This window comes from Perissodus microlepis, chromosome 17, assembly GCF_051167445.1.
Source record: "Perissodus microlepis isolate ML-2025 ecotype Zambia chromosome 17, ASM5116744v1, whole genome shotgun sequence".
NCBI lineage: Eukaryota > Metazoa > Chordata > Actinopteri > Cichliformes > Cichlidae > Perissodus > Perissodus microlepis.
In genome coordinates, this window is record NC_140477.1 from 13,522,827 (window position 1) to 13,536,972 (window position 14,146).

Here is a 14,146-nt window from a genome sequence, read left to right on the forward strand (position 1 = left end):
CCCTGGGTAAAAATAGGACTCATTTACTTAACAATGACTAATCTGGCTCCCGTATATTTCAGATATATGAATTGTGCATGCAAAGTGATCTGAATTTAGGTTTCTGTTTATAATATCACACATAGAGTGTAGCTCCAACATGCTTTACTGCAGTAAGCACAATTAATAAAAAGCAAGTGAACTTTACTTCTTAAATAACTGCAAACACATTTAGCTCAAAGCCCTTAGAAATAATGACTCAAACTTCCGTTTTAACGGAAAATCAAATCAATGAGACAGAAATGTCACTGGCTGCTGATTGGACAGAGAAAGGCAAACAAAACGTGAGAGAATGTTGTAACATGAAAAGGCAATCAAGCGTGATTATCAAGATGTTCTTTAAAAAATAGCTTTTTATCACCAGTTGAAAACAACACACTCCAAACATGAAATAATAATAACTGTCGTGTGAATCGTTTTTGTAATTGATATTTCCCTGTCTTCTTACGTTATTTCATTAAATGTTTTCATCATCCAATTCACCTCTAATATTTCCATGATGAAAGTCCAAAACACAACGGCCACACTCCACTGCTCAGATCTCATCTCGTGGCTTTTTCTAACTCACTTGCTCCCCAGAGCCAGAGTCACCCCCGCTCTCGCCTCCCTCTCCTGGCTTTCTATACTTTCATTTATGCCTCTGAGAAGTGTATGAGAGCGAGATGAAGAGATACTGTATCTGCGAATAACAGAGGGTAAGAAAACCCCGTGAAGACACACACGCACACGCTGTAGCAGCAAAAGAACACCACTGTGTGATTTAGAGCTTTCCCTTCTCCTTAGCCAATCAGATCCATGCATTTTCCCCTGTGGACTTCACACCCCTCCATTCATGGCCGAGTGGAACCTTCCAGAGCAGGTCTGATTGCAGATCCACTGCACTGTAAGAACAATAATCACACACTCAGGTGCTCTGTAATTCACATTCATTATAATATACTGGTATAATTGGTGCCAGAGTTGTATTTAATAAACTCCATTTGCTTGGTTACTGTGTGAATATTCAACTTGGAGTGACTCAGTCTCCCTGATGGATAATTTGAGTTTCAGCTTATCTAATCAACTGCATATCCTGACTTCATAAACTTCTACCAAGTCCCAAATAACCAAAAACGCAGCACAATCATTTGGTCCCGATATTATTAAGTGTCCAATTACAAAGCAACGTCTGGAGACAGAGCCATTCTTTCATTAAAGATCAAACACAACATGACTTTGTAAACAGTAAAGGTGAGAGAGTGGTGGCACTCTCCTTCATAGAATACTTTATTATTGGAACATCTCAGTGTCCAATACTGGAATATCAACTTCTGCAAATGGCGAGTGTAGAAAGAACCACCATGTGTTAGAATTTAAAAGGTGGATTGTGTAAACTTTATACTCACCAGCCACTTTGTTAGTGCTCATTGACACAAATATCTAATCAGCCAATCACACAGGAGTCAATGTATTTAGCCATGACAGCCTTCTCTAGAGTTTATATAGGCTGGTCTGAAAAACAGAAAGTATACTGGGCCCGCTTACTTAAATATTGCTGTTGACCACATCCAACCATAGTGTACCCATCTACCCAAAAAAAGCACTTTGCTGAATCTATGCCATTAAGAATTAAGGCCATTCTGAAGATAAATGGGGTTCCAAACCAGTACTATCCAAGTGGAACTAATAAAGTGTCTGGTTACTATACATTTGTTTATTTTCAAGAAAACCAAACAGGGTAGCAAGTTATGGTTTTAGCAACAGTGATAAGGATGATATCTTCATATTCAACACAAAACAAGCATCAGAAAGTAATGAAGAAGCAGCATCACACACTGATGACATGGATGTGATAACCACTGGGATAAAGATTGCAGACGTTGCTGCTGCCGCCTGTGGCCTATTCCGTCTCTGCAACCTTAAATGGACAATGAAGCTTTGTCATTCCCAACCGCCGTGCCTCACGCACGCTGCTTAAGATAGGAAAAATGCAATTTCCTGACAGAAAGAAGAGTGACTAAAACACGAGCAGAGACTCAGAGTGACAAGACAAGAGCAATAGAGCCCGAGATGTGGCGAGAGAGCAGCAGGCGGAGAAAAAAAAAGATCCTGCCTCTGTGTTCTCGGAGTGGCCATATATTCCTATTACGCTGCTCTGACAGCTTTCCGATACCATCTAGCACTCAAGTGCATTGTTGCTGATTGGGCTCTGAGCAACAGCCGTCTACTAATGCCGCATCAACAGGCATGGCAGCACATTATTGACATGCCCATACAAATGATTGTGTCACAGCCTTTCTTTCAGCAGCATATGCAGCTGATATTAATGCTCACACAGTAATGAAGCCCTGGCTTGATAAAGCTTACTCTACCATGACAGCTATAAGGTTTTATTACTCTTTAAAGAAGGATTTATTCTCCTATATATTGATTATATGCGGCGCATCTTCTGCATTCTTTAAGTGAAGGACACAAAGAATCAACTTTTGCTCACAGAATGATACCTACACACATACACGCACACGCTTCCCATGGTGCACTCTATCAGTGCTCTCGCAGTTCATCTCCCTGGGACCAAACAGCTACATCCATGCAAATAAGCAAGCCTTATCAGCGAGGCCAGGTCTGAAATGAAACCACAGCGGAGGAAGAGCAGAGGTATTTGTTTGAACATGCACTGCGTTAATGCTGATGGACTGATATGCAGGATGAGCTCCGTCTATGTTACAGCATCGCATAATCCAAGCAGCTCAGCTCGCCGCCCGGGGAGAGCGGGGTAAATGAGGAATGAAAAAAGACGAGGCATACAAGATGAATGTCTCTGCTACTCCCTCTTATGTTCTGTTATTAGAACTTGTGCGTTGCCTGTTCAGGGAGAGTGTTGTCTTTTGATGTCACCTAAACGCACCAAATGGAGGGTCTCGGGTTTGTGTTTTGAAAAATAAAGAAAAACAGCTTTTAGATTATATTTATGAGCTGTTCAAATCAATAACTTAAAAAACGAGCGAGTGGTTTAAGTCATTTGTCACAGGAAACCAACGAAAAAAAAAAAAGATATTTTTGAAGGTTAAGATGTGATTTTTTCAGGCTGATGGGTCATTCGATGTCTTCCAACCAAATGCTTCCAGCCTGACCATCACGAACGATACATTTCTTGATAGGAAAACGTTAAAATCTCAGATCTCTGCCGTTATTAGTTGCTCACAAAAAAATATTTTTGTGTTGGCCATTTTCAAGGCTTTACTCTGCAGTGTTTTCTGTGGAGCCAGTTTCAAACAGCTACATAAAAAGAGAACTACTTAAGCTATGTCATTCAAATGTTTTAGGCCAAATATTTGCTACAATGACTTCAGGAATATGGCGTTTCAAAAGTGTAGCTGAAGTTCAGCATAAAATTCTGAGAGTTTGAATTTGCTTGAAAGTGTGATAGTATGGCCAGAGAACATTTTTCAGAGATAGGTTAAAATTTCCAACACTGGTTCCATTACATGATGTGTGCATTTACCATGAAACTACTCAAATCGGTTGAATGGTCAAAACGATAATAAAGCTTTAAAATGGGGAAAAAGTATTTTCATGCAAGTTCGTTCCAAAAAAAATGGCATTGTCTAAGAACTTCAATTTGACTTTTCTAGAAAGATTTGGTGTCTAGTAGCAACATATTCGAAATGTGGTGGTGTAGGGAAACAAAGAAAGAGAAAGAACTGCAATTTTTAAGTTAAAGTGAAATACATTTTCAATCTTTGCAGTTCTCGGTGCATTATTAAAATCTCTGTGTGAACTCTTTTCAGTTCTGGGTGATTGGTTTTAGTCAGTGATGACAATTTGTGTACTGAACACCAATTCAAAACCAATGGTTCCCCCCAGAAAAAGCTACACTCAGCGCCATGACTGACTGAGGTCGGGATATTAGGATGCTGGATCCTGGCAGGCATGTCTAAGCTATCGGAGCAGCCTTGCTAGTTAATGAGAGCACCGTCTCTGATCTGATTGTTCTTGGTGAAAATCTGACCGTACAGAGGTACAGAGATGAGGTGTTAAAACCTATACCGGCTGTTTCAACAGGACAATTGCGCGGGCCTTTTCAGATCATAAGCATATCCAGACACTTCCTTGGCCAGCATTTAGTCCACATATGTCTCCTTTTGAACAATCCTATGAACATTGAAATCAAATGAGTCAAATTGCTGAGGGAATCTGTTTACAGAGCAAATTAATAACTGGGTCACAAAATAAAATAACAATATATTGCTACAGTGATATATTACACCCCTACTCAACGCCTGTAACAATTCTTTTTAAAGAGAAATGTGGATAAAATCTGTTATCCAGACAGAAGAACATATTGTAGGAGCTGAGAGGTAGACTGAAGGACAATAAGAGAGAGATAATAGGTGGTTTCTGTTTCTTTGACTCCTTTTTGTGCACTAAATAGGTCAAACTGGGTACAGAAACTAATTTCTAAAAAATGAGCCATAATAACTGTGAACATAATAAGTTAATAACACATGTGAGGACAAGTGGAGTGATTGCAAAAGATAGCAGAGAAGATGAGACCAGATCAGAAACAACAAAGATGAGAAGCGAGACAGAATAGACTGCAGTATCCACATTTCGCAGCCGACTGACTGATCACAGACACTTTGGCAAGAAACACACTCGTTCGCACAACCCTTTGGGGTTTTCCACAGGATTCACAGCAACATCAGCTGCAGACACTGATTTAATTCCAAAATAAAAGCACTCAACTGAACACATTTTGAGGTAAATGGTGCCAGGAGTGTTTCTTGCAACACAATGTTTTATAACCATTATTAATTACTCTCTTAATATTACTTGGGGAAAAACTGACTTGTGGTTTTCCATTAAAATACTGAAAAATGCACATCACGATTACTGAGAGCCCACGCTGCAATAAAGAAGTAAAAGCCCAAAGATATTTAATCTGCAATGAAAGGCAACTGTCATGATGTGAGCTGCAGCAACTCCTCACATCTGAGAAGCTGAGAGCATCTTGACTGATTGAGTAAAAGACAAACTTTCCCACAATCAAAGTTGCAATTAAAATACACTTCATTTAATATATTTGAAACTCAAACCCCCAAAAAACATGATGTATGGCATTATCAAAGTGGACTGCGCAACACCAGGGGCGGTATGCTTGATCTTTAATGCTTACACATGGGCATCTCCAAATAATCTCCTTAAAACTAAAGCGTCCTTGAGCTAGACACCGAACGCCCTTCTGCTCCAGGGTGGCCGGTCTGCGGTTACCATTGTAAACTCTGACCTCCCTGAAGTGTTCCCCAGCTAAACGTCTTAATTGACGACCTCAAAGAAATCCTAGAAATCTGTTTTGCAATGTTTTTTTATAACACCTCAATTAACACCCTCGCACACAATCTGCTCTGGGCTTGCTTTAATCGCTCAGGGCTAGAGCTTGTTTTGATTCATGGAGAGATGAATCAGTTTACTTTTGCTAAACTTTAATTAGGAATCCCACTGCGGGCAGGGATTCAGGCTTTTAAAAACATATGATATACAGTAACATATCGTTTTTTTAAGAGATTACTCATGAGAAAGCGACCTGTGGCTCAGTGTGTGTCTTGGCAGCAGTGGGCATCTCAGTGGCCGAGGACTTTCCCAGGGCGGTTTGTCGCAGCAGTAGTAGCATGTGTTCTCAAATTGATCATCAAGACGCATATGGTTTCATTTTCTTGTGTGGAAGCAGCATGTGTGCATGACCGGACATCGAGTTACCAAGACCGAATAGACACAAACACAGAAGCACTCTCATGGAAACACACAGCAGGAAAATGGCCTCGTGACCTGTAACATTTGCCTCAGTTCACACAGTCTTTAAGCCTTCAGAAGTTCTTGCTGGTGAGAGGCCTGCCTCTCTTGTGATCTTGCTCAGTGTCTCCTCTGGGAGGACAAAGAGAGCAGGAAAAGAAGAACGATGAGGGGGGAAAAATGGAGAGGAGACGGGATAGAATAACCCTACATCCTCCTGTTGTTGAAGAAGAACACATTCCTACAGCGACACATAGTTGACATACTCAGTCACCCACACGCATACAGTACACAGTGTACGCACAGGATAACCCTAAACTGATGAGTCCAAAGGTCCCACACAGAGAAAGTAGCCAAGACGGTTCTGTGCTGGTTCCCACACACACAAACCACATCTGTTCTCCATCAGTGGGCAAATCGGCAGGACACAACTACTGTAAGGATACACACCTAGCAAAATTTACAGGCTAGCTTTTATCTGTGCAGGTACGTTGGAGTAAAAAGTGTCAGAATTGGTCAGTAACTGTTCAAATTTCCCTCACGTTTCATCAACAATACAGAAATACTACAACAGTTTGAAAATAAAATGTTGTTAAACCCAGTCGCATACAACCTTCAAAACAGACTGAAGCCAAAACCTCAGGCTTCAGGGTAATATAGAAATATATGCATATTTTTTCTGCTTTTGGTTCTGTATGATGTAAGAGAGAGGGAATATCGCTATGGTCATCCTGGGTGCACAGCTCCAGCTGTGAGCACAGACACAGACATAGGCATAGGCAGTCAATCAGAAGAAAGGTGGCTTATAGGCAAAGGAAAGGAGCTACTGTAAAAATGCTTGTTTCAGGCTGGGGCTGCCGGGCTGTCAAGGTCCAATATATGATAGAATTATAGAACTTTCTACAAAAATATGCAACATTACTGTTTTTAAAAATGTGGTGGTATCTGTTTTCTTACCGGTTCATGCAGAGTGCACCAATTCATAGGCCATGAGTCTGTACTGGCTTTGTTCACCGCCATCATTCTTTACAGCATTTTTCAAATGGCTGTAGCTGAAGCTTGCAGCCTTTAGATCTGGTTTTTAAAAACAGTTTAGTGTTAATCACAACCTTGTTAAATAAATGAAAAGTGAAAATGAAATGAAAGCTGTACCACGTGTAAAACCCACTAAAATGACCTTTCAATTTCAGAGCTTTACAGCAGCTTATCTTTTATAGATAGGCAATTATGAAAATCTCTTTTAGGCCTATAAAACTTAAATACAGTCATTAGATATTTAAAATTGTTAAAATAATTATCAGCAGTTAATTTAAAGCTTGTAATTTATGTACAGATCAGTGTTTTTGCATGATTCCTTGGATCATTTTTTTTACCTACATTAATGTTATTTCCACAACACATACCTGCTTTTGCTCCGTGTATGGTCCCAACACACTAGTTATGATAACTAGATTCATCACACACAGGATGATCATGCTTTACACTGCATGTGGCTGATTTTTCATCCACAGTGTGAAGACTATGAGAATTAACTGCCTCACATGTAAAGGTGCAGCATGGATACGTTTTTTAAAGACATCCATATACAGTAAGATATCCCTACTACTGGTTTGATGCTTCACTCTTAGGTCATCAAGAAATCCCCACTCTTCCCACTTCTCATCTTCCCGATGTGCATTTAAAGAATCGGAAGAGCTTCCTTGATGGAGGAGGGGAAACATTTTCTGTGTCCATGAGGATGGAAAGCCCCCCACCCCGCTACAGTACAAACTCCTCATGTCTTTATATTTTGCTAGGACAATGGGAAGCAGGTGCAGGAATGTATTGAAATGTGTGCAAACATACATGGAAATACAGGCAAAAACACAGCTTTAACAATTCTAACAAGCTTAAAAGTAAATATGTGCTTTGAACACCTTTGTTCTTCAACACAGCCTGAAGTCTTTCAGACAAGCTTCCTTGTAATTTCTTTAAGCAGTCTTTGGGAATACTTCTTGGAAAACATGAAAGCTCTCCTCTGGTTATTCGCAGCCTTTGTTTCCATTCTCTGACTAGATGATCCCATCCTGCTTCAAAAATGTCGAGATCAGTACCCTGGGGAGGCCAGTCCATTGTGCGTTTCTATCCAGGTATGTTTTTACTGCAGTGTTTGTGTGTTTGGGATCATTGTCATGCTGAAAAATGAAGCTGTTGCCAATTAGATGCTTTCCAGATGGTATTTCATGGTAGATCAAAATCTGATGGTACTTTTCTGTGTTCATAATTCCATCACTTTTGACAGGTTTGCCAACACTACTGGCTCAAATTTTTTCATTTATAGCTCTTTGGAAATTGTCTTGTTTTGATGGTGCATAAGTAAGATTTTATGCCTGTCGAACTGTGTTATCTTTAGCTTTCTTTTGTAGATTTGACTGAAAAAAGCAGGAATAAATTATAAATTATAAATACATTTTGCGACAGGCTGCTAGTAGCAAAGTACAATTTGAAATTGGTCTAAGTTGTTAGGTTGCCTGTTATACTTGAATGATTCATAGGTCAGTGTTAAGTGGAGTTAACAAACAAAAAAAAAAAAACTACCTCTAATAATCGTCAGGTTTGCAAGTCTCTTCCAAGATTGACAATGAATGAAAATGTCAAAAGAAAAACTTTGAATGACCTTCAGAAAGAACTATTGCCTGAGATCACTTTTAAAAGATTACAAGAAAGTCTGCTTGGAAGAAGAATACAAACAAATAGTGGCTAGCTCAAGACTTTTGCACAGTACTGTACCTCATGGAGCACCTTTTCACCGACCTGGCTGTATACGAGATTTCCACTGACAATATTCTCCCTCTCGCCTTTCAGGCAACTAGTTTCTCCTTGGACTTTTCGGTTAATTGCATCTATTCTTTGATTTAGCGATGTGTATTTTGATATTGTTGACCCCGTTAAAATGTCCCGAACAAGCCAGGTGTAACACCTGGTCCTTACTCTTCCCTTTTCTATCATAAAAACAAACAAAATAAAATGAAATTAAACTCCTGACTTGTCTTCTATTCATTCACTCAGCCGTTGATCTGAGTCAGCCTCAGTGGGAGAAAGAGATCACAAACAGCCACGTGTTAGTCGTCAAAACATGCATTTGGCCTTGCAATCCGAGTGCAAGCTTTGAGCAAACAAACAATCTCTCGCCATCAATCACTGTCTCACTGTCTTTCACACATAAACACGCACGAACACGGCATGTATAATCATCTCCTCCAGTCAGGCGGCTTCCACCTCTCTCGTGCGCACACGCTCCCGCAATAAACAAAAGCAGCTGCGAATGGGAACTACTGGGACCAATTAGACAATAAACAGTGGGCTGGAACTGGTTTACCGCCAACTAATAACACCCACTAACCTTGAATAATCTTCTGCTGGCTGCAGAGTGGAACTGGCCCACACACTTCCCCTAGCTCAATTTTTGTCAACCTCCCATCTCTTTCTTTACACTCTCAGGACCTTTCGCACTCATTGCAGTTCTCTCCTGCTACCTTTTCCACACTCCTGTCACCATTTGTCACGTCGTGCACAAAAGCAAGCACAAATGTTGAGTTTCCCTTTCTCCTGTAAGAAAAAAAGATCATATTAAGGCAAATACTGTGCCACCAGAGCGAGCCTATAAAACTAAGCACGCGCACACATAAATACTCAACCTCTGACACGAGTAATGGTGTGTGTGTGGGCAGAGTAATATTGTTGAGAATGGGGTAATGTGCAGCCAATGGCTTGCTGCTGTACGTCTTGATGATGGGTGTGAGTGCGCGTGAGACTCACTACATCACCCAGACTAATGTATGCAAGCCCTGCTCTGTACTGCAGACACGACAGACAGCGGGGAAATATGGAGCTTAGGCATCGTAAACACACCAACACTAAATAAATCTTACCCACTGATTTATGCTTGCAACCTGAAAACAGCACCCTAACCCTAACCCAGCACCCTGGCGGTGATATAACAAACAAGAATACTGTACAAACATGCAGCATGCATATAAAATATAAATAGATATAAAATACACAAATAAAAATGCCCAAGTACCACATTTTCAGTTTTCAGTGTTTGCAAACCTGAGTGCTTAGGAGAAAACTAACGCCTTTAAGGACACTAAAGAGCAGACTAACATAATAGTGTTCATAAAAGTGTGAGCGTAGTGTGTTTATCTTTTTTAAAGTAACAGCTTATTACACACAGAGGAGGATGGAAGCTGATGACAAGCATCAAAGTGAGATATAGCATATGAAGAGTGTTACAGAGAAAGATGATCAGTGTAATTAGATGATTAATTGGACATTATGTATCGGAATTTCAGGAGCGGGACCACGCCTCCAAATACGCTCCTTCCGGCTGTCATCTATATAGGTTCCCTCAGTTCTACAAACTGGTCATTCTCGTTTACATGCCCCACCCTCCCACCTTGTTCTCCATTCTTTAACTTCTTCACTTCTATTTAGTGCATGGGGATCTGCCAGGCCCGGGAGCCATCGCCAGTCCCCTTCGAGGCCTTCCCCAAACCGCAGCTCAATTCATGTCAAAGCATTCACTTTTACAGTTTTAAAGATAAACTGGAAATATTCTGTACAATTATAAAACACATTCGCATTTTCTGTCCCTAAATATTTATCAATATACACCAAGAAACGTTTGTTCATTTTCTTTCTGTTATCAAATTCAGGGTCACAGGATCCCAGCTACCATGGGGTGAAAGGCCTACTGGCCACTGGTCGCCAGAATATATCAGGGCTAACACGGAGGGACACACATCCACAACTATTGCTGATTTTTAATTGCCAGTTAACCCAACATTCATGCTTCTGGCCTGCGGAGAACCCGGGATTCCCGGAGAGAACCTCCACAGGCACAGCAAGAACATGTGAACTCCACACAGAGAGAGACCGCTGGATTCAAACCCAGAACCTTCTTGCTGCCTAGTGTACTGAACGAATATTTGTTACAGTCTTACTTCAAAAATGTATATGTCACAATATTCAATAGTAAAATACTCATGACTACTCATGTGATTTTAAATTGTTTGACAAATATCAGAATTTCATTAGGAAAAAAATGCAATGACACCGACACAGCACATTTACAGTGCAGCGCAGCAGATTTAAACTGAACTACAAACTCAACTTGTGTGCTCATTTTCTTACATAAAGTCACAAATGATGACAGGAGTGTGGAAAAGGTAGCAGGAGATAACGGTAATGAGCAACTTTATTTATAGACACAAGCAAGTCTCAGTTTAGTTAAGGACAAGCAAAAATGTCAAGACACACCTTTATTCACACCTGTGCAAAATATCGCCCACATTATCTGACATGCTTCTTCTAATTGCATTGTCAGAGAAAGGCACATTAGCGGAAACTGGACCTAGCATGATAGCCACAACTTTTCTTTCTTTTTTTTTCCTCACTCGCTTATAGTTCAACCACCAGACAGTTTCACAACACAGCAGACAGATTTTCCACCTCCAGTTCAGATCCAGTGCTCCTTTGAAGGACACGCGCTTTTTATCAGGAGGGATGTTTGCTCACCGAGTGCCTCCTTAGCTGTTTTGGCACTGTGCTGGTATTGCAAAAAAGGGAAGAAAGTCTCACTATTCAAACACTATTTGGCTCCAAGTAATAATTTAATCCTTAAAACATTTGTACAAAAGCAACATTGGTTTATGAAGGATTTTCTTTTAGGGCATACGAGTACAAAAACCACTTATACAGAATTCATTTTTCATTTTCTGTGCAGCTGTGTTAGAAAACATAATGCATGGTCGTCCCAAAAATCGCATGCCTCGCAGCATATCATTTGGGAATCCCTCCTCCGGAGAACACATCTGTATATACAGTGTCAACTGATTTCTTATGTCTGGGTTTTAGGGCCAGAAAAAAGGGGGGGAATTATTTGCACAGATTATCGGCTCAGTATCAAGAACAACTCTTCCAAACGTGCCACAAATTACATTACTCATTTATATTAAAGTCATTTTCAATTAAACTCAATAGTCTACACATCACTGCGTGCTCAGAACTATTTTGCTTGAGAGTTCAATAATATTTTGTCCTGAACTGATTCTTCAGCTGCAGTGGAGCCAGAGCTATGCTTGCAGCATATAAAATTCATAATCTTTGGGTTTTTATTTGCACTATGCGCCAAATACGGACACAATAAACATAATCTCTCTTCTGTTAACTTTGTCTTGCTAGACTGGATTACTTCTCATAGAAACCCACTCTGGCCTCCCACATATAAAAAGCAAAGAAAGAGAAGCCGCTGCTGCTTTGGGGGTTTGCTGACGAAATTCCAGGAAATTTAAGAAACCATTAAATAAATGTGCTTGAAAACATGAACGCATAGATAAGTGGGATGTTTTTCACTGTGTATGTACTTAATAAGAGGTACAAGAGCACAGTCAAACAATGCCAAGAAGTCAGCACCTGTCCACAGTACTCTCTCCATCAGCAGCTTCCACTCAGTGTGTGTCCACGCTGACTGCACAGCAACTCATTGACAAGGTAAAAGAGAAAATTGCCCGTGTTCACTTGCTGACGAACCTCTTCATTTACGGGGAAAGGACATCATTTATCACAGCAAACAATTAGGTTCTAACAACTCTCACGGGGAAACAATCTGGCTAATGGTGACAGAGGAAATTGTGCTTATTAGGCAGAGTAAATAACGCTCTGATAGCCAGCGAGGTCCATTACTATGCCGTCGGCAAGTGCAGGATTTGATTTGATTTTTTTAAGGAAATATCTAGGGTATTTACATTTTTACCAACACTTCTGATTAAACAGCTTCCTGTGTTTTGTTTCCTTATCTTCAGATGCAGCGCATCAGCGAGCTGTGACATCACCAATATGCTGCCAGCGAAGATGGACAGAATAGGAGTGAGGCAGGAGAAGAAGGTCATTTTTGCTGATAAGGAATGACAGCAGAGGCAGGCTGAATGCTCCCGGAGCCGAAACGCTCACCGGGCTGTCAGAGAGAGATCTCTGGAAAATGTAAAGGATCGGCTCTGTTGGACAGAAGCCGTAATGAGACGACCAGCGGCAGCACTGGTTTACATGCCCCAAGAAATCGGGCTAAAGGACTTTATTTTAGTGGAAGAGGACGTCCTTGTTCAGGAAGAGCAACGTAATAGTTCTGCAGCGATTTCAAAAACACTTGCGTGTATTTTGCTTTAGGAAACACGGAGAGGTGGTGCATGGGGAAAGAAAAAAATCCATTAGATTTTAGTGCAAATCTAGATCACTTTCTTTGAAAGTGGAACAGAGGTTATTGGCCTTGACACAAGAGTCCCTTCTCCATATCTGAGTACAGATTGTCAGTCTGGGGAACTACTCCAACTTAGTCTAGACTGACTTGGCCTCTGATGAAAAAGCCAAATAATCCAAGGCTACCAGTGTAGCTGGTGGATATGCCGGCCAAGTTCTCTTGTTCTGAATTCTCTATGGGTCACCACAGCAGATTATCTGCCTCCATTTCACCTTAAACCTCCTCTGTCACACCAACCCTCTGCATCTCCTCCTTCACGGCATCCACAAGAAGCCCACAAAGAAGCCCCCTTGACGAGGCTTCTTTGTGGGCTTCCTTCTATCCTCCTCTAGGCTCCTTCATATTCACCATCCATTTTCCAGAATATCCAGTATCCATCCTCTGTTCATGCCCAAACCATCTCAGCCTGCCTCTCTTTAAAAATAAAAACCCATTTTAAAAAGTAAGGAATGGACTGCTAAAAGATTCTGCAATACAAAGCAATACAAAAAATGGCAAAGTAGCTATTCTGACCTGTAGTAGCACAATCAATAGATTTTATGTTTGCTCTGTTGAGTCCAGTCAATTATCAATCATTACAAGAACATGAAACAGCATCGCAGAACCACATGTACTTTTATTTTGAAGACAAAGAACCACAAGCTAAAGCCTGCTGCCTGATTAAAGGACACCTGAGAAATCACTTTTTTATTTAGCATGACTTCTAGGCCTGCAGTTGATTGAGCCTGTAGCCTTTTGTTGGACCGAGGAGAGACATAACGGAGCTCAAACAAAAGCTAGACTTTAAGGTGACACTTAAGGTGAAATTTCTTGAGGATGATGAAGGGATTATTGCGTGTTTACCTGTTGGTTGACACGGCAGTGGGATGGGCCGTGGTGGATGAGGATACGGACGATGTCTACATCTCCCCTCCAGGCAGCCAGGTGCAGCGGGAAGCAACCTTTGCTGTCAGACACATTTGTGGATGCCTCAAACTGGAGCAGTTTCAGCACCACCTCTCTGAGAGAGAAGCAGGTACACGGATATCAATATATTAA

General features: G+C 40.8%; 1 protein-coding gene across 5 annotated transcripts in view; it reads right to left on the reverse strand.

The window, feature by feature from the left end:
* Window positions 1-14,146, reverse strand: part of anks1b (ankyrin repeat and sterile alpha motif domain containing 1B) — a 278,541-nt gene that overhangs the window by 191,350 nt on the left and 73,045 nt on the right. For all 5 annotated transcript variants that reach the window (XM_084911141.1, XM_084911142.1, XM_084911145.1 and 2 more), the window contains exon 3: window positions 13,952-14,108. In XM_084911141.1, the coding sequence (XP_084767267.1) occupies window positions 13,952-14,108 (157 nt within the window). The remainder of the gene's footprint in view (window positions 1-13,951; window positions 14,109-14,146) is intronic.